The sequence below is a fragment of the Stegodyphus dumicola genome, chromosome 9 (assembly GCF_044657685.1).
Source record: "Stegodyphus dumicola isolate Sdum_Otavi_A_Nest chromosome 9, ASM4465768v1".
Classification (NCBI taxonomy): domain Eukaryota; kingdom Metazoa; phylum Arthropoda; class Arachnida; order Araneae; family Eresidae; genus Stegodyphus; species Stegodyphus dumicola.
The window spans coordinates 181,265,653-181,290,871 of NC_140776.1; the positions used below are offsets into that span (position 1 = coordinate 181,265,653).

General features: G+C 34.0%; 1 protein-coding gene across 3 annotated transcripts in view; it reads right to left on the minus strand.

Moving 5' to 3' along the window:
* Positions 1 to 5,259: 5,259 nt before the first annotated feature.
* LOC118200650 (small conductance calcium-activated potassium channel protein-like) overlaps positions 5,260 to 25,219 on the minus strand; it is a 159,549-nt gene continuing 139,589 nt past the window's right edge. For all 3 annotated transcript variants that reach the window (XM_085824426.1, XM_085824425.1, XM_085824424.1), the window contains 2 exons: positions 20,113 to 20,182; positions 5,260 to 9,614 (listed from right to left, as the gene is read on the minus strand). In XM_085824426.1, coding sequence (XP_085680552.1) covers positions 9,321 to 9,614; positions 20,113 to 20,182 — 364 coding nt within the window. In that variant the 3' untranslated portion in view covers positions 5,260 to 9,320. The remainder of the gene's footprint in view (positions 9,615 to 20,112; positions 20,183 to 25,219) is intronic.

Here is a 25,219-nt window from a genome sequence, read left to right on the forward strand (position 1 = left end):
TAGTGCATTCGTCAATATGCTCCTTATCCATGGACTGTCCAGACTTACAAAGAGTTCAGGCAGAAGAGTCTTTGAGTCGAATTCTAAAAAGGTGGACATTCAAACAATCGTGGTCAGTCAAAAGACGAAATAGTGCCATTGCTACAGGACGAGCAAAATCTGGAATAACTGGCTTTGAACTAGTGAGACACTCCCAGGCCTACCCTTAGCTTCATTTGATAGGTAGAAGGCAAACCTCCTCTTGCATTCTAATTTAATTAGGAGTTTTGTAGAATTAAAAGTCATATGATTATTAGTGGTTTGCAAAATAGTCTTTCCTTTCTTTGCCAGGAAATCGGCTGTTTCATTTCCCTCATTGCCAAAATGAGCAGGAATCCACTGCAAGACTATTCAAGTGTTGAGAGTGTTTAATAATATAGAATTTATTTTCTCAAGTACTGTCAGCCATTTTTTATTTTAATTTATTTTTCCATTTTCTGTTATGTTTTCTACAACATGTAATTTTCGATTTAGCAGTAGTTCATTAGTTTACAAGAATTAATTCGTAGTCTATATTGGTAAATTAGTAGTCATATTGCAATGATAAAACAAGGTGTTGCACATTGATGGTATTTGACTTTTTTTAAAAAAAATTTGTCTCCTCTTTCTGCCTTTTAAAAAAAATTATGATTGTCATGATTCATTGAGTATGTGTAGCTAAGTTCGTTATCATGAATTTGCTTTCTGATCCTCCTCTCCCATTCCCTAAGCATCTAGAGTATCTTTAATTTCTGAAATATCTGATATTGATCTGATTTATTGTTAAATATTGGACAGAAGTTTGAATATTCAGTCCAAATACCGGCAACCGCCACGAGTATAAAAGGTTGAAATTTCTACTGTAACAGCGCAATACAGGCTTAAGGCATAGCAGCTCCAAGCCAAGTAGGTGGGCTGCCAGTACCGCCAGAAAGGCTGAGTCCTTCCTATCAGAATTTCTGTCAAGTCCAGAAGTCGAATGGAGTCTGCAATTGAGGTTAAATCAACTAGTTGAGTAGATACTACAGTAGCCGAGTGAATTCTTGTAAGAATGTGACCTTGTCATGGAGAGACCGAATAAACTTTACGAAGATTCTACATGCCAGTGACTCTATTCCCCAGGTTCTATTACTTATGGTAATATTTAGATATGTTCAAACTCCACCTAAGATATTGTTAACCTTCCCATGTTACGTTAAGTTTCTTCATTTAAAATTTGTTTCAATGATAAAAACATATTTTGATTAAAGGCTTTGGTATTTTTTATAAAATTTTGTTTCGAAGTGGCACATTTTTACGAGTTTAAGAATTCCAAGTCCCTAAAATTAACATTTATGGACCTTTTGGTTTTATCTTGATTTCTTCTGATTTATGGATGTACTTTTTTATCTTTATTCTGACTTTATCTGGTGCCTTGGCATAAAACTGCCATAGCTTGCAACTACTGCTATCTTACATTGTTGCTTCTTAGCAGTTGGACATTCTTCTATTCCCCATTCTTATTCTTATGCAATCTTTTATATCATGACTTAACTACTTACCATGTACTAAAATTTTATTCTTATACAACTATTATACAACTGTTCTAACTATATTTTTAAACCACCTTTTTTTATTTCGCCTTTTACATTTCGTATCAAGTTCTACAAAATTATTTTTATTCTCAAGCGAAATAGCCCTTTTCCTGTGTAGTTTTTTTTTTTTTTTTTTTTTTTCACCCCTAAGCTTTATTTATCGCTCCGGCCAAAACCTTAGCGATAGCATAACAAGACAGTTAATTAGTTTGTCTTTTCTGTTTCAGCATGCAATCAAAAGGATTTTTGCTAGGACCTTTAGTCACCTTTTACATCGCGGTCCATCACCGAAAACAAGAAGCGCGTTATTTCGTCGCCGAAAACTGGCGATCTTTAAGTCATGTGGCGCCGTCTGGTGGTGGCTTAAAATATTATAACATCTAGAGAAAGAATTTTGAATAAGGAGATAACAGCAAAAATACCACGAAGGAAACTTGTAAAATATGAAATGTGGTTTCAAATTTCCTAACTGTAGATGCTTTATTTTATTTGTATTCTGTCGTGTGTACAAAAAACAATATGTGTCTTAATAAAATAAATGCATGGATATTAAAAACAAAATGTCCATGTAGTTTATATGTATATATATATATATATAAACTACTTTATGCATACAAACTACTTTTTTGCATACTTTTTACTCAAGAACATATCGTTAGATATTGCATATTCAAAAAAAGGTCTGTAAATTTAACTCAATTTTGTCGAATTAGGTTTCAGTAATTTGTTGCCTGAGTTATATCTATATCTATCTACCTCTCTCTCTGTATATATATTTATTTGAACAAATAATATGAATATAATTTAGTAAAATTTAAATATTAAGCGGAAATGGAGCATGAATAATTTTTATTTGAACTAGGAAAAATGCATTATCTACTTCCCAGAACCGTTAAATTTAATTGCAAAGTGCAAGCCATAGAAGTCGGCACCTTGCAAAGACGCTGAGGAAAAATTTTTCTTACTGCATTAAATGACAGCTTTCTTAGATACTGGGCTAAATAACTTGCTTAGGCTTGCAATTTTGTAACTTAATTTTACGGTGGCAACCTAGGAAATGGATTATACATTTGTTTCTAGTTTATACATATAAATTACTGTTTTAGCATTTATTATTAGCAATTTTATTTTATTATGTTCAGAATTTAGCATATATGTTTTGTCATTTATTTTTTACTGTAAGGTACTTTACGCCATTTTGCAATGCATTTCAAGTAACAGATCGTTTTTAATATGAATTCCATTGGTAATATAACGTATCTCTCTTAATTACATTTATTATAGGCAATAAAATTCATTTTTAATTTTTTTATTCCCAGAAATGGTATTTAATTTTAGCTTCGAATATGGAAGCACATAGTCCTAATACTATGTAATTGCTTACCAGTATTTGTGCCCATGTCACTTTAAATCTTAAGTGTAATATATTTTCAGAATTGTTTTATTTAAAATTCAAATCATTGAAAAATTTCAATCTTCTATGTACAATATCGCCTAAATTATCGTTAGGAGAATTGTCATTATTAAATTATAAAATATCATTAGGTTTTATCACTTCGTTAATCAAAATACTGTTCTTGAAAAAGACCATAAGGATCATCTACATATTTTTTTTTTTTTTTTAATTTTGTACTATTTGTCTCGAATTATTAAAAATTCCCTTTCGCTATTAATATCCTGCTATATGTGTTGTGATGAAAATTTTCTTTTCATTTCATTTATGTTAGACAGCTCACCACTCTTTTTTGGATTAGAATTAAAATTTAATCTCTTCTATTTTTACATTAATTTTACGCGAGTTTAACATATTTTATTATTATATGTATTTTCTTTTATTGCTTACTAAATTATATATATATATATATATATATATGTAATAATAAAATTCCATAGTCAAGAATACACTTAAAATTCTAACTGTATGTTCTTTTCATTTTTAATGGCGACGTTCTCTTATTTGAATGTACGTGGAATTAAATACACAGCCCCGTAGTCAAGTTGTTTTTCTCGCCTTTTCTACACGTACAGTTTTAGAATGTTCTGGAAGTATTTTAAAGCGAACTTGATTGGCTGACGATGCTGACGTCATTTCTTGGAAGCTCCGCCTTTCCAGAGGCTATAAAAAGACTCGCAAAAGAATATCGGGGCTTTTTCTTAAATGTCACGATGCAGAAAACTTCATACAAAAAGTTATTAGTAATTCTTTTTATTTATTCCGGATATCTGATCTTTGTAACTGCTATTTCTCTTGAATAATAATAAATGGATCCTGTTTTTTAAACTTATAGTCTGATTATTTAAGCTACGACTAAAACTGATACATCACATATATATATATGTGTTTGTGTGTATGTGTAAGGTAAAAAAATATGTAAATTATAATTTAAATTATAATTTAAATTGGCAATATCCCCTTGATGTTTAATTTTAATTTGGTATATCGCCTCAGCGTTCTAAAAATAGTAATCTTTTTCTGCACTGCATCATTTCGAGACTAATTCATGTCATATGATTCTTAAGTAGCACTGATAGAACTAAAATTCAGGCAGTCAATAATAATTTTACAGCAATATTAATCACCCAATCAAATGCATTGAGAACCAAAACTAACTAGAATTAAAATTTCATCTTGAACACAACGACACTTGCTTTCTACAGTTCGGCCTAGCTGGAATGCTGTCTGTTGCTCTCTTTTTACTGCAAAGCCATGAAAAATGTAAGCATTTTTAAATAGGCACAAGCAGTGGGCCAAGCTATTTGTGGCTGAAACATATTTTTAAAATAAAAATAAATATTTAATTTGGCTACGCTGCCAGTTTCCTATTCATTATTAATAGATCAACATTTGAGCATTCTACACAATCACAATTTCTGTTGATAATTTCTTCTAAGTCTTTCATTACAGAGAGCGTTTTTTTTATTACATACATATATGTATGTGTATTTATGTACGTTTCTTATTGATATATATTGTTCCATATAATCTTTCTCAATTGAATATACAATATTTCGTATGATCTATTTGAATTTCGTATAATATCTTCTGTAATGATTACAGATACAACAGTCAGCCTACCTTTTTATGTTTTATAAGTCACCGTGTAGTGTTTTTAAAGACTGAAAAAGTCTGTAAATCTGTTTCATAATGTTAACGATAGTTTTCCAAAATTACTGGAAAATGTCACTAAATTTGATTCAATAATTGCATCCTAAGTCCATCATATCTGAAAAAAGAATATTTCTGTCATATTAGGCATTTAAAAAGAATGTTGCTGTGCAAAATGAAGCCATTCATGTTATTTCTTCAGAATACATCTTCTGGTTTAGAGCAAAAGAGCAAAATATACATGGTTAAAGATTCGAAATATTAAATTAATATGTTGGAGTCCGCGTTACGCAGGATCTATCATATGAATGTAAGCCGAGAATCATTGGTATGGAACAGTGCAATGTTTTGTGCAGGGCAAAAATTTCCAGGACAAGCGCATGCTAAAAGCATAGTAGGATATAACCCGTAACAAACTGACGAAATATTCCCACAACTAACCTGTCGAAAGAACTATTTCCAGGTACTTACACTGTTACCATCTAATGGTATTTTTTTAATGTCAAAAAATGAGGTGACGTAAATGATATTTAGGTTGTCGCATATGACAAAAACAAACACTCAAAACATAGTTCAAATATATTAAAAAATTAGTAAAGTCATTATAATGCTCTTAATAAACATATTAGATGTTGTTGTTACAGATTCAATGTGTAATTATGCTTTAAAACAATGTACTTTGCTTAATTTCGGAACCATAACATTAAAAAACAGCAAATATCACACAATAATATACAGAGCTCGTATATTTGTACATAATAGGCACCGAACATAAATGCCTGAATTTAAAACTTTCAAACGAGTTGCTGAAACGAAAATTTAATTAAAAGGGCTTCCACATATGACCCGGACTATTAGATTATTGGCGGCCTTGTATGTTTGCCCCGTCTCGTGTTACTTATAATGTAGTGGAAGATCGATCTTGTTAGTTAGGTGTAGCGCAGTGAGTAGAAAAAGTAAGTAGGAAATACTCCCTTTACGAGGGTTGGAACTTTAATAGTGGCAACTATTTATTTACAAGGAATACAAAAGTGATTCATGTCACCATGTTTTACAGTCCTTCAATATAGTCGCCAGCATTGTGTACAACCCGTTTCCAACGATGTGGAAGTCGCAGAATACCTGTAGCAGCGCCTGTTTTGTTGATAATTTGAATGGACCGGTCTACTGCCGCAAGAATCTCAGGAACAGTTTGGAAGCGAGTGCCATGAAGTGGTTCCTTCATCTTAGGAATTAAGTCATAGTCACAAAGACTTCGATCTGGGGAGTATGGTGGATGGTAAAGCACTTCCTAGCCCCATCGCTTGAACAAATCAGTCACAGCTTGCGCTGCATGCAGCCGAGCTCTGTCATGCAAAATGAGAGGAGCGTTATGCAGAAAGTTTCGCCGTTTTTTTCTCAAAGCTGGTCGGAGATTGTGCTCCAAAAATAAGCAGTAATACTGCGCAGTGACGGTCTGCTGTGGGGGAACGGTATGCGTTAGGATGACACCATCACAGCCGTACACGAGAATCACCATAACTTTCACATTGCTGGGGTTCTGACGAAATTTCGAACTTCGTGGTGACCCGTGATGACGCCATTTGTTTGATTGGCGTTTCAGTTCTGGCTGCTACGATCGGGCCCAAGTCTCATCCAGCGTAATGATACGGCGTAAAAAAGTATCTCCTTCGCGCTCATAGCGCTCCAGGTGAGTTCGGGCAGTATCGTACCGTAGCCATTTCTGCATTTCCGTCAATTGATGTGGAACCCATCGTGAAACATACTGACAACACTGACTTTAGACCGCGAGCTAATACAAGGATTCGTTCTTCGCGTCACTCCGCCGCATGCGCGTGACGTAGGCAGGACGAGTTTTTTTGCTGAGAGGTAAGGTAGGTATGTAGTTCACGTGTGGCATACGCAATATTCTTTGGTTTTGTTGCGTAGCGTTTTTTCAGCTGTGTTGCCACTATTAAAGTTACAACCCTCGTATTTAGAAATAATTATTGTTAAATTGTTAGCGAAGTGTGAAAAGAGATCTCAGGATTCTAGATTTTGTCTAGGCTTCGTAGAAGATTTAGAGAACTATGTGTGTCATAGACAGGCAAGTGGAAAGTGTTGCCATATCTTCATTATAGTCTACATTTAGCACACCCAGCTTTCAAGACTGAAACATAAACTAAGTGCGGCATCATACTGAGAAAACAGTTCCTACATTAAAAACGGTTCAAGAGTATTATATAAACCCATCTTAACAATTTTTAGAAGGGGAATGAAACAGCTTACAGAACACCGAAAAAGATGCATTGCAGCATAACAGAATTACTTAAAATCATGTCAGTCTGGGTACGTAACTCGTCCAGGTCATAGTTGAATGTCCTTGTACATTTCTGTTTGACGTGCTTGGCAAAAAATAGTAAATCTGAACTTTACAAACTGCGGTGGAATGGAAAATAAAATGAGCTTTGTTGATTAACATTGACGTAATTGAAGCTTATGACGTAGTCTGTACATCGTCAGATTAAAAAAGTTTTTTCCTACAGGAGATAATTAATAAAGTAGAATGCGATGCTTTTGCTGTTATGCAACATCTGTTAAAGTACCTGAAGCAGTTAACAAATATATCTTCTCAAGAAACAAAACAACATTTTTGTTTTCATCAGCTGCCAAAAGAGAAGTAACAGGAAGCTTGGAGCGACATCAAAGACCAGAAAGTTTTCGTAAAACTGTCTCGGATGTTCTACTGGATAACGAACAGGGCGTCTTCGGAGTTCCTGGACTGAGTCAGTCAGAAAACAAAGATATGAAGAAAACATCGTTTGCTGTGCTTAGCCTTCTTATAGCGGGGCATTTTTTCTGATACCACATATAAAGGTGTATCCAAAAGTAACCAGAGTGATAACACTGCACGCTAATGTTTCGTAAGTACGGATCGGGCCGCTAGGGGCTTGTTATCTTAAGATTTCCTTTTTCTGATTGCTAAGTGGCATCAGTCAAAGTAGAACGGCTCTGACACAATGCAGACTTAAGTGTATTCTTACGGTGTTCTGTTGCAAAACCACAAAGAAAAAGAAGTGTGCTTTAAACTTTGTTTTACGTTGAAAACTGCAAGTAAGGCCGTAATTATGCTTTATTTAGTTTTTAAAGATGATGCGTTGAGTAAACCAGTTCTTTACAAATGGTTTTTCAGATTCAGAAATGGCGAAATGTGAAATGAAGACTTGACTATCCATTGATGGGAATGCGATGGTAGAAACAAGGTTGTTAATGAAGAACATCGTTATACAACTAACCGAATTTCTGAAGAACTGCTCTACGTCTGACAGTCCTTGAAGAAGAAGAATGTAGTGCTTTGCCTCGCTTAGGCTAATTAACAAAACTTCTCCTTCAGTAAGACCTTTTTTCTACTTCCATGTGTGAAAAAAGTTCTCAAAATTAATACGGTAGGTTAAAAAAAAGAAGAAAGAAAAGAAAGACAAAATAAATTCAGCTAGGTGCCAGAAACTATGTTGTGTGCCTTGAAAAATATTCTACGCCAAGGGTTCTAGTTCTATTTCCATTCTTCCAACAACAGGCAAAATAAATGTTGGGAAAGGTGTATCGATGGTGGTAGCGAACATTTTGAATGACGAACAATTCAAACATTTTGAACATTTAAAATAATGTAAGCATAATATACTTGCCTAAAAAAATTCCAGTTGTTTAGGGGTACCCCTGGTATGTATTATCTTGTTCATAGAACTTTCGAATGTCATTATCAAGTGACAAAGTGAAAAAAGCTCTTTTCTCACTGTTCAGCCAATATGAAATCAAACGAATAATTACAGTAAAATTTCTTTCCTTCAATGATACCTCTGGATGACATTTTAAAGGAGCTAGGTCCGGATGACATTTTAAAGGAGGCAAGTTGATATGTAGTAGGAACAATTACGTGCAGATGAGTATTTGGTCTTGTTACAAATTTCAGAATTTCTTAATTTTTCCTAAAAAAATGATAACTTTTAATACGAGATTTCTCTTAGGGGGAATAAACGGATGCCTTTGACACTCTGATTTGAAATAAGGCTCTTACAACACATGCGTTATCAAAAAAAAAAAAAAAAAAAAAAAAGAGCTCTTTCCTCACTGTTCAGCCAATATGAAATCAAACGAATAATTACAGTTAAGTTTCTTTCCGTCAATGATCCATTCGGATGACATTTTAAAGGAGGTAGGTCCGGATGACATTTTAAAGGAGGCAAATTGATATGTATTAGGAACAATTACGACAGTTTTATCTTCTTGCAGCTTTAGAGGGGTAGATTGAAAAAACTTCAATCCTAAAACTTCGCAGACGCCTTAAAACAATTTTCCTGCGGCTGCCGAAACAGAAGTAACAATAAGCTTGGAGCGATATCCTAGAATGTTCGACGACAAATAATTTTCGTAAAATTGATTCGATGTTCCCCAAACAGGAGATTGTGAAAGCTTGTGTCATCTTTCTCGTCATCTCAGATTTATGGAAATGCCATACAATCATTCAGAAACCGTATGGATTACATTTGGGGAACTTGATTCTTTGCAAGACGAGATATTCGTTTTCTCTTCGTCCACTCAATGAACGAAGACATGCCTATTCCAGCCAGATGCTGTTGCTTCAGCTATGTGTTGGCAGAACCTGATCGTGGCACGACAGTTGGTAAGCCAAGCGTGCAGCTTCGTCTCTGAGAAGCAGGCAAGTTGACGGATGATATACTTGCCCAAGAGGGTCCAGTCGCTGGCTGGTGGTAGGAAGGTTTTCGACAAGCTTGGATTCTGCACATCAGAAGATCCGGCAGATTATCCAAGGTTTCCTGGATGGCTATGATTCGTTCTGTTGCAATCTGAAGGCGATCTTCTAAAGACATCTGCCGTTGACTAAGATCGCTGACGACTTCATAGATGCTGTTGGAAGTCTAAAAGAAGAAAAATGGTGCATGAGTTTAAATAAGACATGCAGTGGTCTGATGATATTTAATTTTGTTTGAACTATAGCGGGAGACTTTTATTTTATTGCAGTAACTTATACGCTGCGTACATAAAAATTTGTAGCAATCTCTTCTCTACATATAATAAAAGAAAGAGTCTGTGTGTGTGTCTTTCGTTCGCGATGCGCGTAAGCTAATAGACCCACGGCTACGAAATTTGGTACATAGGTGCATCTAGACAAGAGCCAGTGCATCATGAAGTGATGTTTTCGATATTCGAATTAGAATTTTTTTTACTTTATGTTCTGTGACAAAATCGCGTCATTTTGAGACATAATGGGCTATAGGAAAGAGAGATTTTACTCTACACACTCCGTTTTCACATCGTCAGGAAACGTAGGCACTTAGCTATTTTACGAACTTAAAATAAATTTAGTGTTTCAATAAATCGATTAAATACGAATTTATTTAACAAAGGGAGCTTAACACCTTTTCAACGGGATTTTTTCTAAAAAGATTTATATTTAAAAATGTACAGTTTATTTTTCTTTGATTTTTGGACACGTTAAACTTTCATCCTTGCGACTGCTTTTACAAAAAGAATTTTGGAAAAATGATAATATTTTGTATTTAAAAAAGATTAAATGAAGCTTCCGTGTACACTTCTCGCATCTCACATCTTTAAAAATGTGATTTTGGCAACAATTTTCCTGGCTTACTGTTGTTGATAGATTTTTGATGAAATCGCATCATTTGAATAGTTTCATTCTTTTAGAAATATGGGTTTGGCAGCAATTTTCCGTCGTATTTCTTATGTCACAGTTTTTAAGAGATTGGCATATTTCATTGTCATTTATATATATATATAACACATTTTTATTGATTTTTTTTGATAAAGTTGTTCTGTAAAGTAAAATTCTGCGCGGAATTTCATGTTTTTTGAGTTGCTTTCATGTTATTTTTTGCTTTTTTCACTGTTTGTAAGATATTGAAAAGTTTTGCATGATTTGTTTTTCTTCAACGGAAAGTTGGTTAATTTTTTTATTAGGATAATTAATATTTGTATTAAGGGATATAGCTTATTTCATTGTAATTTTTTTTCCTTGAAAATATAAGATAAAATATCATTAATTATACTTTGCTTTTCAGAATTTTTTGTTTTTTGTATTCTTTTATGTTATTTATGGCTCATTTCACTGTTTTTAGTTTTAAGTTTTGAGTGATTTTTTTTAGGAAACAAAGTTATTAACCTCCTTTATACCATTTGAGTTCTTAAGAGTTTGTAAAGGGAAGTTGGTTAATTTATTTATTAGAATAATTAATATTTGTATTAAGGGATATAGCTTATTTCATTGTAATTTTTTTCCCTTGAAAATATAAGATAAAATATCATTAATTATACTTTGCTTTTCAGAATTTTTTGTTTTTTGTATTCTTTTATGTTATTTATGGCTCATTTCACTGTTTTTAGTTTTAAGTTTTGAGTGCTTCTTTTAGTAAACAAAGTTCTTAACCTCCTTTATACCATTTGAGTTCATAAGAGTTTGTAAAGGGAAGTTGGTTAATTTATTTATTAGAATAATTAATATTTGTATTAAGGGATATTGCTTATTTCATTGTAATTTTGTTATACGTAATAATGTTTTTATGAAGTTGACCTGCAGAGTAAAATTCTACACGGTTTTTAAATGTAACGTTTGGTGTTTCCTTCAGCCATTTTTCCGATACATTTAAAAGCCAGACGAAGGCTGGCAGCGAAACTGCTAGTATGAAATTATTTATTTAGAAAGCTGTAATAAGCTACAGCAGTATATTCAAAGCATTTTAAGAACTAGGAGTAATGCTATACAAAGAATCTGGGTCTGGTAGTGATTTTGGTGCTGTTATAAAAGAATTATACAAAAAATTAATTCGATGAGTAATTATGTTATTATAAAATAATGGATATTTGCAGAAGAATTGTATTTAAAAAAGTTACATTAAATATAGCTATTTAAACAAATAATGGGAAAAAAAGCTAATGACAAGTTCTCATAAGCTGACGAGGAGTCTCATAGCTGGATATATTTTGTAGAGTCTCACCATCTTTGTCTCACCAACTGAGTGAGAAATCTCGAAAATTTAAGCGACTTCTCAATATGTCTTGGGAATTATAACAGAGACATGGAAAATGGAGTATTTATTAACTCAAATAAAATAGCAGAAGGCACAGCTTGTGCTTACTGGAATAGCTAGCAATTATGGTATAAATCAAAAGTAACCAATTCAGCTTAACCAAGTAAATTAAAAGTTAGCAAAGAAGGCTACACAGACAGAAAACGTCAAGTTGGCTGAAACCTAAATATCAGCGTGACAAACCTAATGGCTAGAACAACGCAACGTCGCAGACGAAAAGCTATCAAGAGATTCAACTAGCAACGTGGGCATCCGCAGGCGGAACACGCTCTGATTCTCTCCTCTAAAACTTTCCTTTAAATGCTATCTCTTTCTACCTCATTTGAATATGTGCGAACTAGAAATTAACATTGTAGCAGATTAGTTTAGTTTGATTTATTTGATTATAGCAAAGTATTCAAAGGCTATCTGCCTAAGGAGAGAGATGCTTTTGTGGAGAAATTTCTAAGGGAAACTGGCTCGTATGCAAGTTACGCATGGGAAAAACCACGGAAAACGCCCGTGCAGTCAACTCGTTCACCGGGATGCGAACCCCGGATCAAACTAAGTGTTCAGCGACTTGGCCAATTGTCCGCTGGTGGGTTCCGCTGGTGGCAGAAGAAATAGAAAGCGAGAAAGATAGAAAAGATAATTACATAAAATAACTGTTTTTAGAAAGAAAATCTTAGAAGGTATTTTTTGTAGTGAAAAATACTAAATTACAGCTTCTTTTTCCAAAATTTACCCTTCAAAAAAAATATAATGATCACATAATAAACTATGTTACGTGTACAACACAAACTTTGCCAAAAGGAAAATACGTTTCTTAATAATTATTCTACAAAATGTTTTCGAGTTTTACGATTAGGAAAATTACATTCTCTCGCACTACTCAAAATAATTATTATTACTATTTCTTCTTTTTCTTCAAACATTAATTCTTGACATCCTGCTAAATGAGTTTTCAACTTAAGCCACTGGTGCGGGCAAAGAGCATAATATAAGGAGTGAAATAATTAAATTTAGAAACAGTTTTCATGTTCGATATTCCTTATTTAATTTAATAAACGCATTGGATGAAAGTAGTTTACGCCTCTGTTATCTCGATAAGCTTTAAGATACAAAACATTGTTGTATATGTCTTAGTCTATATTTTTCTGATTTTACGCTATAAGTTTATCTGTCCGAGTTTTAATCACTTTATCGGATGTTTTCATAAATGTCCATAAAATATTAATTTTGAACTGATATCATTTGCAGCATCAAATCGCGTTAACTATGCCAATATTACAATATATAAGATAATTAATACACAATAACACGCCGAATAAATACTAATTCAGAAGTCAAACAACAAAAATCAGCGTAATATTTTCAAAATTTTTACAGGACTAGTTTCGATGGTTTTACCGAACCACCATCCTCAGCTGCAAAACCGCAAATGAACAAGATAGGAAATAATGATTAGATAAGATAAGAAAGCCTGACAAGAATAAGCAAGTGGCGCCATCTGTTGGTGAAACCAGAACTAAAACATAATTTCTTTAAAGGCCGAAGGCAAAGATGGATTGGAATTAGGATCGTTAACTAGAACAGAAAGATTTTTTTTGAATGTGAAATGCCTCTAGAAAATCCAGTTCTCCAATGAAAGATGTTTTTTGAATAATTTTGGCAGCAGAAAAATTGAAAGTGTGATTTTCGGACCAACAATGTTGAGCAACAGAAGACTTCTATGTTTCCTTTTTTCTAACATATGCCTCATGTTCCTTGACGCGAAATCTTAAGGCTTTCTTTGGCCATTAAGATTTCGCGTTACAATGTAAATCAAACTACACTGGCAAGGAATCCTATAAATACCCCAAGAATTTATATCCGGAATGGGGTCCTTGAGTATGGAACTTGGAATTTTATTGATGGGAGAATAAACAACCCGAAAGTTAAATTTCTGCAAATTATGTGCAACTTTATAAAATGTGTCTGCAAAATATGTGTCTTGTTCATTTGCGGTTTTGCAACTGAGTATGGTGGTTCGGTAAAACCATCGAAACTAGTCCTGTAAAAATTTTGAAAATATCACGCTGATTTTTGTTGTTTGACTTCTGAATTAGAATACATAAGTTTTTAAATAATTTGCAAGAGAATTCTTCTGGCTGTGAGTTTTGGAGAGCATCACAAGTACTTGATTCGCTTGGCAGCCGTTAATTTTCTGCCTCTTTTTTGAGTAGATTTGTGTAAATTCTGGAATTGTATCACAGCTGTTTCGCGATTAGTTTACATTCGTCATTTATGAAATCTCTTCTTATTTTCTGTATGGCTCCTATAGGAGCAAATTTATTATCAAATTCTGCATCTGTAGTAGCCTGGCGATGTTGTAACAGAGTACAGTTTGCGATTGATAGCAGTCAGAATCTTTAACGAAATAGATTATATTAAAATACATTAAAATGTAACAATGTAAAGTTTAATATCAGGAGTCAGTTTATGTGAAACTTGATATATCAATAAAATCTGTTATAAGAAATGTTTGGGCAAGTGCATATCGATTAAAGAGCTAATTTTATAAATTATTCTCGATAAACAGGTATTTAGTGTCCACAATAAATATAGTCTTTTTCTTATTATTACTTGTCTCCGCATGTCTTTTTATTTTTTTTAATCATTAAATTAAGGGCACTAGTGTCACATATGATGTAAAAATATTTCTGCGTTTTTTCCCGTCAACTTTTTTACGAACATTCTAAAAATTAAACCTTTTAACTCAGATTTATTTGTTCAGCTTCGTCCACTTTTTTCCATAATTTTACAGTTTAAAACTGTGGAGAGTAAAATTAAGCGGCGATTCATGCCATTCACCATTTCTAAAGGATGAAGAAATAATGACCTCTGCCGTTAAAAGGCATATAAGAAAAGAATGTGTTAAATATCGGATAACTCAAAGTTGACTAGTTCAGATACAGATAAAAGTATAGAAGACACCCGAGATGCACCAATGGTAAGCAGGTATCGTTTCTACATACCGTTACGAAATGTATAGGCGTGGTAAGATAGCTTCCTCGAAAAGCAGTTTTAGGATTGCCACATTTGGCGATATTTGGCGACAGAATTGGCGATATGCCATGGACGGATGGAAAGCCTTCTGGAACGAATTCTTACCGATTTAGCCTAGAATGTTCTCGAACACAAGCCGAAAGCTATATAAACCCTGCTGGTCTGCAGTCAGTTAGTATCGGGAGAGTGCCTTGTCGAGAAGGCGAGTGTGCGTGCCTCGTCTGCAGTGCGAGATAGTCATTATCGAGTTGGTGTCTCGTCTAGCGAGTCAATCCCTGCGGAGTCGATCGAGTTGACAGCCGGGCAGCGAGTGCCGAGTGGGTCGTCGAGTGCACCGAGGGAGTCTGTTAGTGTATCGCGGTTAGTGCATCGTCGAAAGAGCGTATTGAGCTCCGGGAACGACTGAACCAAAGAGTCGGGAGCTGTGCTCGTGTGTCGTCGAGTGCATCGCGAGTTGTAGCGTGGAGTGTCTCAAGAGTACGTGGAGTTCCGAGAACGACAGAGCAGAGTCGGGAGCTGTACTCTGGTGCAGGAAGCTGTCTCCACCGTTATTGCCTGACAGTGTAAAGGCTGTGTCGCTGAACGTGTCAGCGTGTTTATAGTAGTTCTTCGACGACTGTAACGTGATTTTGGAGCTATCTGATTAAGATTGGTAAATAAAGTGTGTTTCGATATTTCATCAAGTGCTGTCGTCATTATTCACTCCAAATCCACACGATTCCCGTACGAACGTGAAGAAAGAAAATAACGTAACAACTGGTGTCAGAAAAGAATAACGCAACAATCTGTTGAAATCAAAACGTTAATTAATGGAAACTGAATGACATTCATTGGGAGCTGGGAATACATCAACGTCTATCCATCCCGCGGCGCAAGCCCTTCTTATTGTAGACACCTCGAACTCTCAACGTGCAGTTTGGAAGTAATTTTCTAAAAAGAGAGTATCACATATGCCACATTATTCGCTAAACATAATTCGAGCTCTTTTTTGGATGCTCGGCTTTATGGCTCTGGACATTTTCTTTTTGCACGCCCGGTTTGATACTTTTAATTCTCTCTATCTATAATACGATTTATGGGTGATTATTAATATTTAAGAATGTATATGTAACTTTCCAGCCACTTGGTCACTGAATACTTTACGCCTTGTACTCCTAATGTTTCAGTTATCTAAAACAACATAGTCAAGTTCTGCACTGATGGACACTTTTTTTGAGCTGTTGTATTGCTCATACAAGTACTTTGTTAAAAATGTATGAACAAATTATACATTTTTTCAAGAACATATATATATATTTCGTATTATAAGGCTAACTTTAATTATGATCATCTTTTATTTTAGTCTTAATTATTTATTATATTTAATGCTATTTTTGTATTTGTTTGTTGCACCACAACCTTGAAATACACGTACAAGCAAAATTTTTTGTTAAGGGGATTCATACGCCTTAAAACCCATAAGATATTCGAATAGGTGACTGTTGCAAGAATTGGGATAACTTATTTATTTTAAAAGCAATTACTACCAACTTTTTACAGCTGACTACATAATATAGCTGCTTTTTGAAATAGTAATCAGAAAGTTTGTGATGCAACAAATATTTTTATAATTTAATCCGCTTTGTGACAACATTTTTTGTCCTGTTTCCAACTTGCGCGCACAGTTTAAAACATTCTGTTTCATAATTTAATTCCATATTTAATATATAGCTTTTATAACATTTGGAAACTACTGTGAACCTAAAATTCTAAAAATTTCATGTTACATTTTTATTTTATTTTGAGTTAAGTTTATAAAATGTATTTTATCAAAAAACATTTTAATGTTTTCGTCCATGAAATTTTTCAATATTAAAATATTCATCAGATTGTTGGTTCAGTTAGAAAATAGTGCCCACATAAAGAATTCCAGGAAATTTCAAGTATGTACCATTAGCCATTTTTAAAATATCATGCGCGCAAGGGGGAAACATGGCGAAATATTTTATCACAAAGAGGATTAAATTATAAAAATATTTGTGGCAACACAAACTTTCTGGTTACTAGATTCCAAAGCAGCTATATTATGTAGTCAGCTGTAAAACGTTCGAAGTAATTGCTTTTAAAATAAATAAAATATCCCAATTCTTGCAACAGTCACATATTCGAAGATCATGAGGGGTTTAAGGTGTATGAGTCCCCTTAAACTATATATTGAAAATTCTAGCAGTTTTATTAATGCTGAAGGCCTATAGTAAAACGAAGGAGAAGATCCTGCGAATCTCTCTAGTGAACTCCGTATTATGTTCTTGTAACTAATAGTTGAAAGTGGATAATAAAAGGGGTTGACAATGGATTTTTTTATCTCAACTGCAATACGCTGTTCTGAAGATTAACGCATTTCAGTTATTAAAAGTATTTAATGGAAGAAATAATTCTTTGTTAAAAACTACCGTGTATTTCGAAGGGAAGCTGTTTCCTCATTAGAAATTCCTTCTTCCTCTTACTGATTCAATTTCCAGAGAGTGCTGTTTTTATATTATGTCGGATATGCTTTACTTTTTATCTACACTGGTGTGCAAAAATTAAGAACGAAGTCGAAAAATTAGCATATCAGCTGAACGAAGAGGCAGAGCGGACAGAAAGACCAATCAGGAGATTAAGTAAGGTGATGTACGGTAGCACATGCGCAGATATGCAGGTAGACGTAATGGGGAGTGTCTGAGTAGTATAAAGCATGTTGTAGGTGTAAGATCAGTATTTCTGGCAAAGAGATCGCACGCCGTATAGCAGTTAAAATCACACCGAGTTGCTGCCTCAGCAAGAAATGGCGAATAATCAATCTGTTAGACGACATCTGGATGCTTTTACCCGAGGTCGAATCATTGGAAAGTTGGAGGAAGGCCGCAGTGTGACAAGTATGGCTGCAGAGTTCGGAATTGCTCACAGCATCGTTTCACGACTTTGGAGACAATTTCAAACTACAGGAACAGCTATTCGGGGGTTTAGTAGTGGTCGTCCATGAGGAACCACTACCGCAGATGACCGGTATATTGCCTTACAGGCCAGAAGAAACAGGCGGCAGACAGCGGGAGAAATCGCTAGACACACGACACAGGCGACTGGACGACCGATATCGCGTTTTACCGTGGCCAGAAGACTGCACGGTGGTGGTCTGTTTGCACGACGCCCTGTACGGTGTATACCTCTAACGCCTGCCCATCGGAGAAGGCGTTCTCTGTGGTGCCGGAAACACCGGAATTGGAGAGACAATGAATGTAATGAGTACTCTTTACAGATGAGAGCAGATTCAGTCTGAGTAGCGATTCTCATCGCATACTCATCTGGAGAGAGCGGGGAAGCCGCAATCATCCCTCGAACATCATTGAAAGGGACAGGTATGGAGGTGGCGGTGTTCTCGTTTGGGGAGGCATCATGCTTGGTAGTCGTACAGACCTTCACATCTTCGACGCAGGTTCAGTCAACGGGACCCGTTATTGTAACGAGATTCTTCTTCCATATTGCGTCTTTTTAGAGGCGCTATGGGTCCGCAGTTCCTTTTCATGGACGACAATGCACCATGTCATCGCACAGTAGCTTCCGAACAGCTATTAGAGAGTGAGGATATTGAACGTATGGATTGGCCGGCACGATCTCCGGATCTCAAGTAAAGTATGGGATTTTCTTAGGCAGACGCTTGGCAGCTCGTACCTTACCACCAGTAACGATTCCGGAGCTTCGATTCGCGCTGCAAGACGAATGGGCAGCAATGCCTCAACAGCTCATTGACACCCTCATTCTCAGCATGGGCAGACGCTGTGAAACCTGCCTAGCAGTCAGGGGAGATTATATCCTTTATTAAAGACCGGATGTTTCTTGCTGGACACCCATCACAGGGATGTTTCGGCCTTCAGTCGCATTGCGCTTCATGCTACTTTTTCAATAAAGCTTCTTTTTATCCCTCTGATTTCTCTTTTAGTAAGTGTTGCTTACAGTACTCATGTCCTTACGCATTGGGGATCTTACGGTATTAAATGCGTTGATTTGGAAAGCTTTTGTACAAAGTTATATTGAAAAAACCGTCTCGTCCTTAATTTTTGCACACCAGTGTATACTAAAAAGGAGATCGAATTCTCTGAACTAAAATTTCGCAGAGTTGAATAAAGAGTCTTGTACTGCATGTTCGAAGATTACCAATCTGAGAAATTCCAGAACTTCTGTTTCTAAAGAAGTTCTAGTTATAATTCAAGAGTAGTTTAATTATAGTGGAGTAGGTTTTCTAAAATAAGCTGGTAGTTTTAGTTCAGAAACTAGAGCAAGGGGTAAAATACTAGAACTAAGAAGTTAACTGATAATTCTAGTTCAAAAACTACAACTGGTGTAGCTCAGTAGAGCAAAGAATGATCTAGCTTTTCTAATTCAGAAACTAGAACTTGGAGTAGTTTAATAGAACGAGGAAAAGTAATCTAGTATTTCTAATTCATGAACTAGTGCTAAAAGTAGTTTAGTAGAACTAGTAAATAGTCTACTTGTTACGAAATTACAGTTAAAGATTGTCTAGTAGTTCTAGTTCAAAAATTCGAGCTAAGAGTATTTTATCAGATCTAAGAATAGTCTTGTAGTTCTCGCTCACAAATTAGAGCTGAGGGTAACTTAGTGCATCAAAGAATAGTCTTGTAGCTCCAGTTCCGAAATTACAACTAGAAATAGTTTAGTGCACCTAAGAATAGCCTTGTAGTTCTAGTTCAGAAATTAGAACTAGGAGTGGTTTAGTAGGTTTAGGAATAGTTTTGTAGATCTAGTTCAGAAATTAGAGAAGTAGTTTGGTAGATACAAGAATAGTCTTGTAGTTCTAGTTCAGAAACTAGAGCTAGAAGTAGTTTGGTAGATATAAGAATAGTCTTGTAGTTCCAGTTCAGAAATCAGAGCTAGGAGTAGTTTAGAAAATCTAAGAATAGTCTTGTAGTTCTAGTTCAGAAACTAGAGCTAGAAATAGTTTGGTATATATAAGAATAGTCTTGTAGTTCAAGTTCAGAAATCAGAGCTAGGAGTAGTTTAAAAGATCTAAGAATAGTCTTGTAGTTCTAATTCAAAAATTAGGAGCAGTTTAGTAGACCTAAGAATAGTCTTTTTCAAAAGCTCTAGCTTAGGTGAAGTTCATTTGCTGAATTCAGAATTTAAGTTGAAAACAGTCAAAAGTTGATAAATCTTTCACTATCATTGTGTTGGAACTTGTGCTCAATTCCAGCAAAATAGATTTCAAAACAATGTTGTGTAGGAAATAAATTATCGCAGAGAAACATACCTTCGCCATGTCAGATATCGTGTTGGCATTATCCATCAACTTCCTCTGTTCCAGTTTCACCTTTCGCAAACTGTCAAAATAAAGCAATACTGTGTAAACCTTTTTATACATTTTATTAATAACAGCTATTAATAATATAAAATACTACAATGGTCGATGAGATAAGCAATGAACTACAAAATAATTTTGACACTAGGAACACCCTTAACAAAGTTTTTGTAAAAATTTTTGGATCGTTACATTAAGTCATGTGATGCTACATTACATAGCCAAATCATTTATCATACACGGTGTTCTGTTTGATAACCCTTATTCCTCACTATCTATCGACACAATTTACGTAGTTTCGAAGACAATAAAGCCTTTTGTTGTACCCGAAGAGGTATTTTATCCAATTCCTCTTGAACTGCTTTCCAAACTTCAAGGAGGTCGACGCTTGGACAAGCCGTTTTTTCAAATTACAAAAGCGCAAATGTTTTGTGGGTGAGATTTAGTAGGGAAAGAAGTAAAGGATACGTTTCTTGTTCAATTTTTTCTACGAAATTAAAAGTGAATATTTTAACTTGTGGCTGCATGCTTTGTCTTGATGCAGTTTTACTGATGAATGGCACTGTGGATAAAGAGAAGGTGTTTCATATTTGAAAACTGGGCATAAAATATGTTTCTGATAATATTTGGAGTGGATCTTAACCTTTTCTACAATCCCTTTATTTTTAATTTACCATTATAAGAAAATACAGCAAAAGTCATAATTCCCTTTGAAAAACTTTCTATAGGATTCTTTGATTCTTTTTCTATTTGATTCTTTTCTCTTGGTTCGCTTTGATCTTAAAGCGAACCAAGCTTTAAGATTTTTGGCTAATCTTTAGAATATGGTAACAGGTAGTTTGGCGACATTTTGGTAAGGCGATAAAGGTTACTATCTAGGACTTTAGGAATAATCTGAGAAATACACAGTTCGAATCACAGATTATTTTGTCTCAGAGAAATGAGAGATCATGAGACATGTCATGTGACATTTTCCGGAAAATTCCGATCGTGATTTTAGCTAATAACCACTCAGAAACAATTTCGCTGCTAAAGTGCAGAATCGCCCACTTATTTGTTTGGGGCTTTTTACAAGAATAAGAAGAATTGGATTTTTGTCAATTTTGACTTTTTAAGTGAAAATAGATCGGTGTGTACATAGATAAAGTCAAGAGTGTGCGCAATGCCATTTTTGTGCAATTTTGGGATGTTTTTTTTAAGTGAAAATAGGTCGACGTGTACATGGATACCGTGTATGTGCAAGCAAGAGAGTTTGTGTATGTGCAAGCAAGAGAAGCAAGAGAGTTTGCGATTCTGCACTTTCTCTCAATTTCGCACCTAATCTTCGTCATGTTTTGTTTCGTCATTTGTTTCGTCATGCATTTTTGTTCCATAAAAGTTCTAGTTTAAGCGTAATTCGGCTAGCAGATTGTTGGAAAAAATGTACAGTAAAAAAAAAAAAAAAAAAAAAAAAAAAAAAAAAAAAAAAAAAACATGCCTTTATTTTGTGAAAACAATATGGCGTCCAAAACAAAACTAGCAGATTGCTGTAGCAGGGTTGGTCGCCAAATTTTCGCCAAAAAATCGCCAAGTTACCATAATGTAAAGATTCACCAGATTTTTTTCTTCTATTTAATAATAATAAATGGATCTGTTTTTATTACAGTCATTCATTATTGTAATTAATTATAATATTATTGTAATTAATGATATTTCTCACGCCATATGCTACATACTTGGTAAACTTATATTACAAAACGTGAAGAGAAAAACGTGTATGTGGCGTGAACTAACCTCCTTGGCGAGAACACACTAAGCTAATCACTTTTTAATTATATGTAACAATATGCATAGTGAAATGTTTGATTAATTTCACGATTTAATTATTTTGTTAATTTTACTGCTCACTGTTTCGCAAAGTTTGAGTTATGTTATAAAATAAAACAGTAAAATAATTGATATACCTTCCTGTAATCTTTATTTATTATTTAATTTTGTTTAATGTGCATTTAATTTTATCGCCAAGTTTGAAAACGTATATATACTATGTATAAAACTTTATATAAGACTTTTTAAAGTTGGATTTATTCTTCTACTTTTTAATTCTCCCATTCCCATTCCCATTCATTCACACCGTAGCGAGTTTCACGCTTTCGCTTATTTGATTCGTTAGAGTCGGGGGCTTACTAGTAATACAGAATCCCTTAACATTCCAATGCTTACATCAAAAATACGTTATATTCTACAAGACATCATAAATAGTCTTCTTCTTTATTGAATAACGTTTTATAGCATACAAGAGCAAAGCGCAATCACATTTCAACCGCTCAGATTCATAAGAACTCAAGACGGATTAAATTTGAACAGAAAATAAAAGATTTTATGCTATCTTGAATGGCAACACTGACAACAGCGATATTTCGAGAACACCAGGATGATAAATGGTTGTCAAGTGTTCCGTTTCATTCAAACGGAACACTTGATGTAGACGCACGTAGCAAGTAGACGTAAATGCGTACTATTCTTACCGTAACGAAAAGTTGAAAAATTTTGGAAAGCCTCCAATGAACGTTTCTAACGTCTTAAGAGTTATTAAAATAAATTTATAAAATAAAGATTTCTCAAAATCTTGAGAGTTATTAAAATCAGCATCAAATGACCTTGACTTCAAAAGCCATTGGTCTCTTCTGTAACCGCTGACGGGATATGCAGTCAGTTTAAAAAAATTGATAAAATTAAACTAAACAGGACATCGAGGATAGTATGATTCCGTACTGTTGTGTCCAACATTTCGACAAAGACCTGCTTTCTTGATGAAATGTTACAGTAACTAAGTTCTGAACAGCTCTTATTAAGAGGATTTTACTGTATTTTAGGTTAAGAGGTGTTTTTGTATGTACTTGGAAAGAAGTTTATTTTAGTTCTAGTTAAGAAATATTACTCTGTTATTAATAAGATTAAAGTATAATAAACTCTTCTTCTTTTTTTCTCGCTTAATTTTGATTGTAGAGGATTTTTATTTTAGTTAAGAGGTTTTTACTGTAATTTATCTAAGAGGCGTTTTTTAAGGAAAGGGAGTGTAGTTTTAGTTAACTGCTAGTTTTACTGTTATGTTGGTTAAGAGGTGTTTTTAACTGCACTTAGTAAGAAGTTTAGTTTTGGTTAAAAGGTTGTAGAGACATTAGGTATTTTTGGAAGCAAGAGAGATTGAAAAATGAGCACGCCTTTGCCGGGAATCGAACCTCGGACCTCTAGAATACGCGCCCAGTGTGCAGACCACCACACGACGAAGGCACGCTAGGAAGGCGAGAGAAATACCTTATTAAGGTATTCTTCAGTTATGGATGCAATTGAAATAAGTACAGTAAAACTACGTTTTTGCTGCAATTTTGGTTAAACAGGATTTTGTTTGAGTTGAGAGGGTTTTATTGTAATTTATCTAAATTTCATTTTGCATGATTTTGGTTATCTCAAGGATCTACTATTATTTTGAGTGCTTTAATTAATAGAAGTTAATTAGTTAATAAGAACTTTAGTTTTAGTTATAAGGCATTTGTATGTTATTAATGCAGTTGAAATATTACAATAAAAGCACCTTTTTACTGTATGCTTGAATAGAAAGGGTTTTAGCGTAGTTAAGAGGATTATGTGCGTTTCCAGTCATTTAGAAGCACTTTTAGTTATTTTGATTAAAAGATAATTTTTCTGCAGTTCAGAAGAGGCTTGCATTAGTTTTGATAATAGATATTTTATTTCTCTTGACTTCAGAGAAATTTTCCTATACTTTTAGATCAGAAGTAACTATTACTTCGTTTCGGTTAAGAGATGATTGTAAACAAGTGAAATAATTTATTAACTAAAAGTTTGATCAAGAAGTCTTTTTAGTATCGTTAAGAGGATTTTACTGCAATTTGGTAATGTGAGTTTGTCTTGGTTTCGTTAAAAATTCCTTTACCTGCAATTAAGAAGTTTTTATTTATGCTTTGATTAAGAAGTATATAATTGTACTTCATACAGATGTTACTATTTCAGAAAGAATTTTACTGTAGTTTTCATTCAGAACTTTTTTTTTTTTTTTTTGTTACTAATTCGATTGAGAAAAATATGATAAAACACTTTCTTACTGTAGCTCAAGTTTAAAAGAATTTTAATTCAATTAAGAGAGTTTTACAGCAGTGTTTTAGTGTGTGGTTTTGTATAGTTTCAGTTAAGTTGTCGTTTGACTGTTATTTTGATTAAGAGCTGTTTTCCTGTAGTTTTGAAGCAGCTTTAATTTTGATTAAGAGGTATTTCACTGTACTTTCAGGACTTTTATTTCTTCTTCTTCTGTAATTCCTCTTGAGATACGTTTCTCTATTATTAATATAGTTGACAAAAATTCAGTAAATCCACTTTTTACTATACCTCTGGTTAAGAACAGTTTTACTGCAGTTAAGAATGTTTCTGCAGCAATTTATTTAAAGTTGACTTTTATGTAAATTTGTCTAAGAAGTTCTTTTTTTCCTTTAGCCGTTATTATAGTTAAGAGAGGTTATTTTCTGTAGTTAAAATAGGTTTATTTTAGTTTTGGCTATGAAGTATTTCGCCGTACTTCACAATTATTTTCCTGTAGATTTGGTTCAGATGAGATTTTACTATACTTTTGGTTAAAAAGCGTTTCTTTGCATTTAACTAAGTGAAAAAAATCTGATGTGTACACCACATGACTTCCTTGTACGGAATATTAAATTATACGCATTTGTTTCTTGCATTTCTTTTAAACTTATTGGATTTAATTAAATCTACTTCGCCAACAGCGCATAAACTACAATAGAATAAAGTAGAATACATAGAACATAGAATAGTAAGAATAGTAGAATACATAGAATAAATAGTAAGAATAGTAGAATACATAGTAGAATACATAGAATAAAGTAGAGTACATAGAATAGAAACTACAATAGTAAAGAATTACATTCTTTAAAATTCACTCTATTTATTTAACATAGCAACACTCTGGCACTAGGCTCACTTAACGGTATTATATTTCATTCATATTATAACTCAGAATGCACAAAACGTATATCATTTAAATAATTAT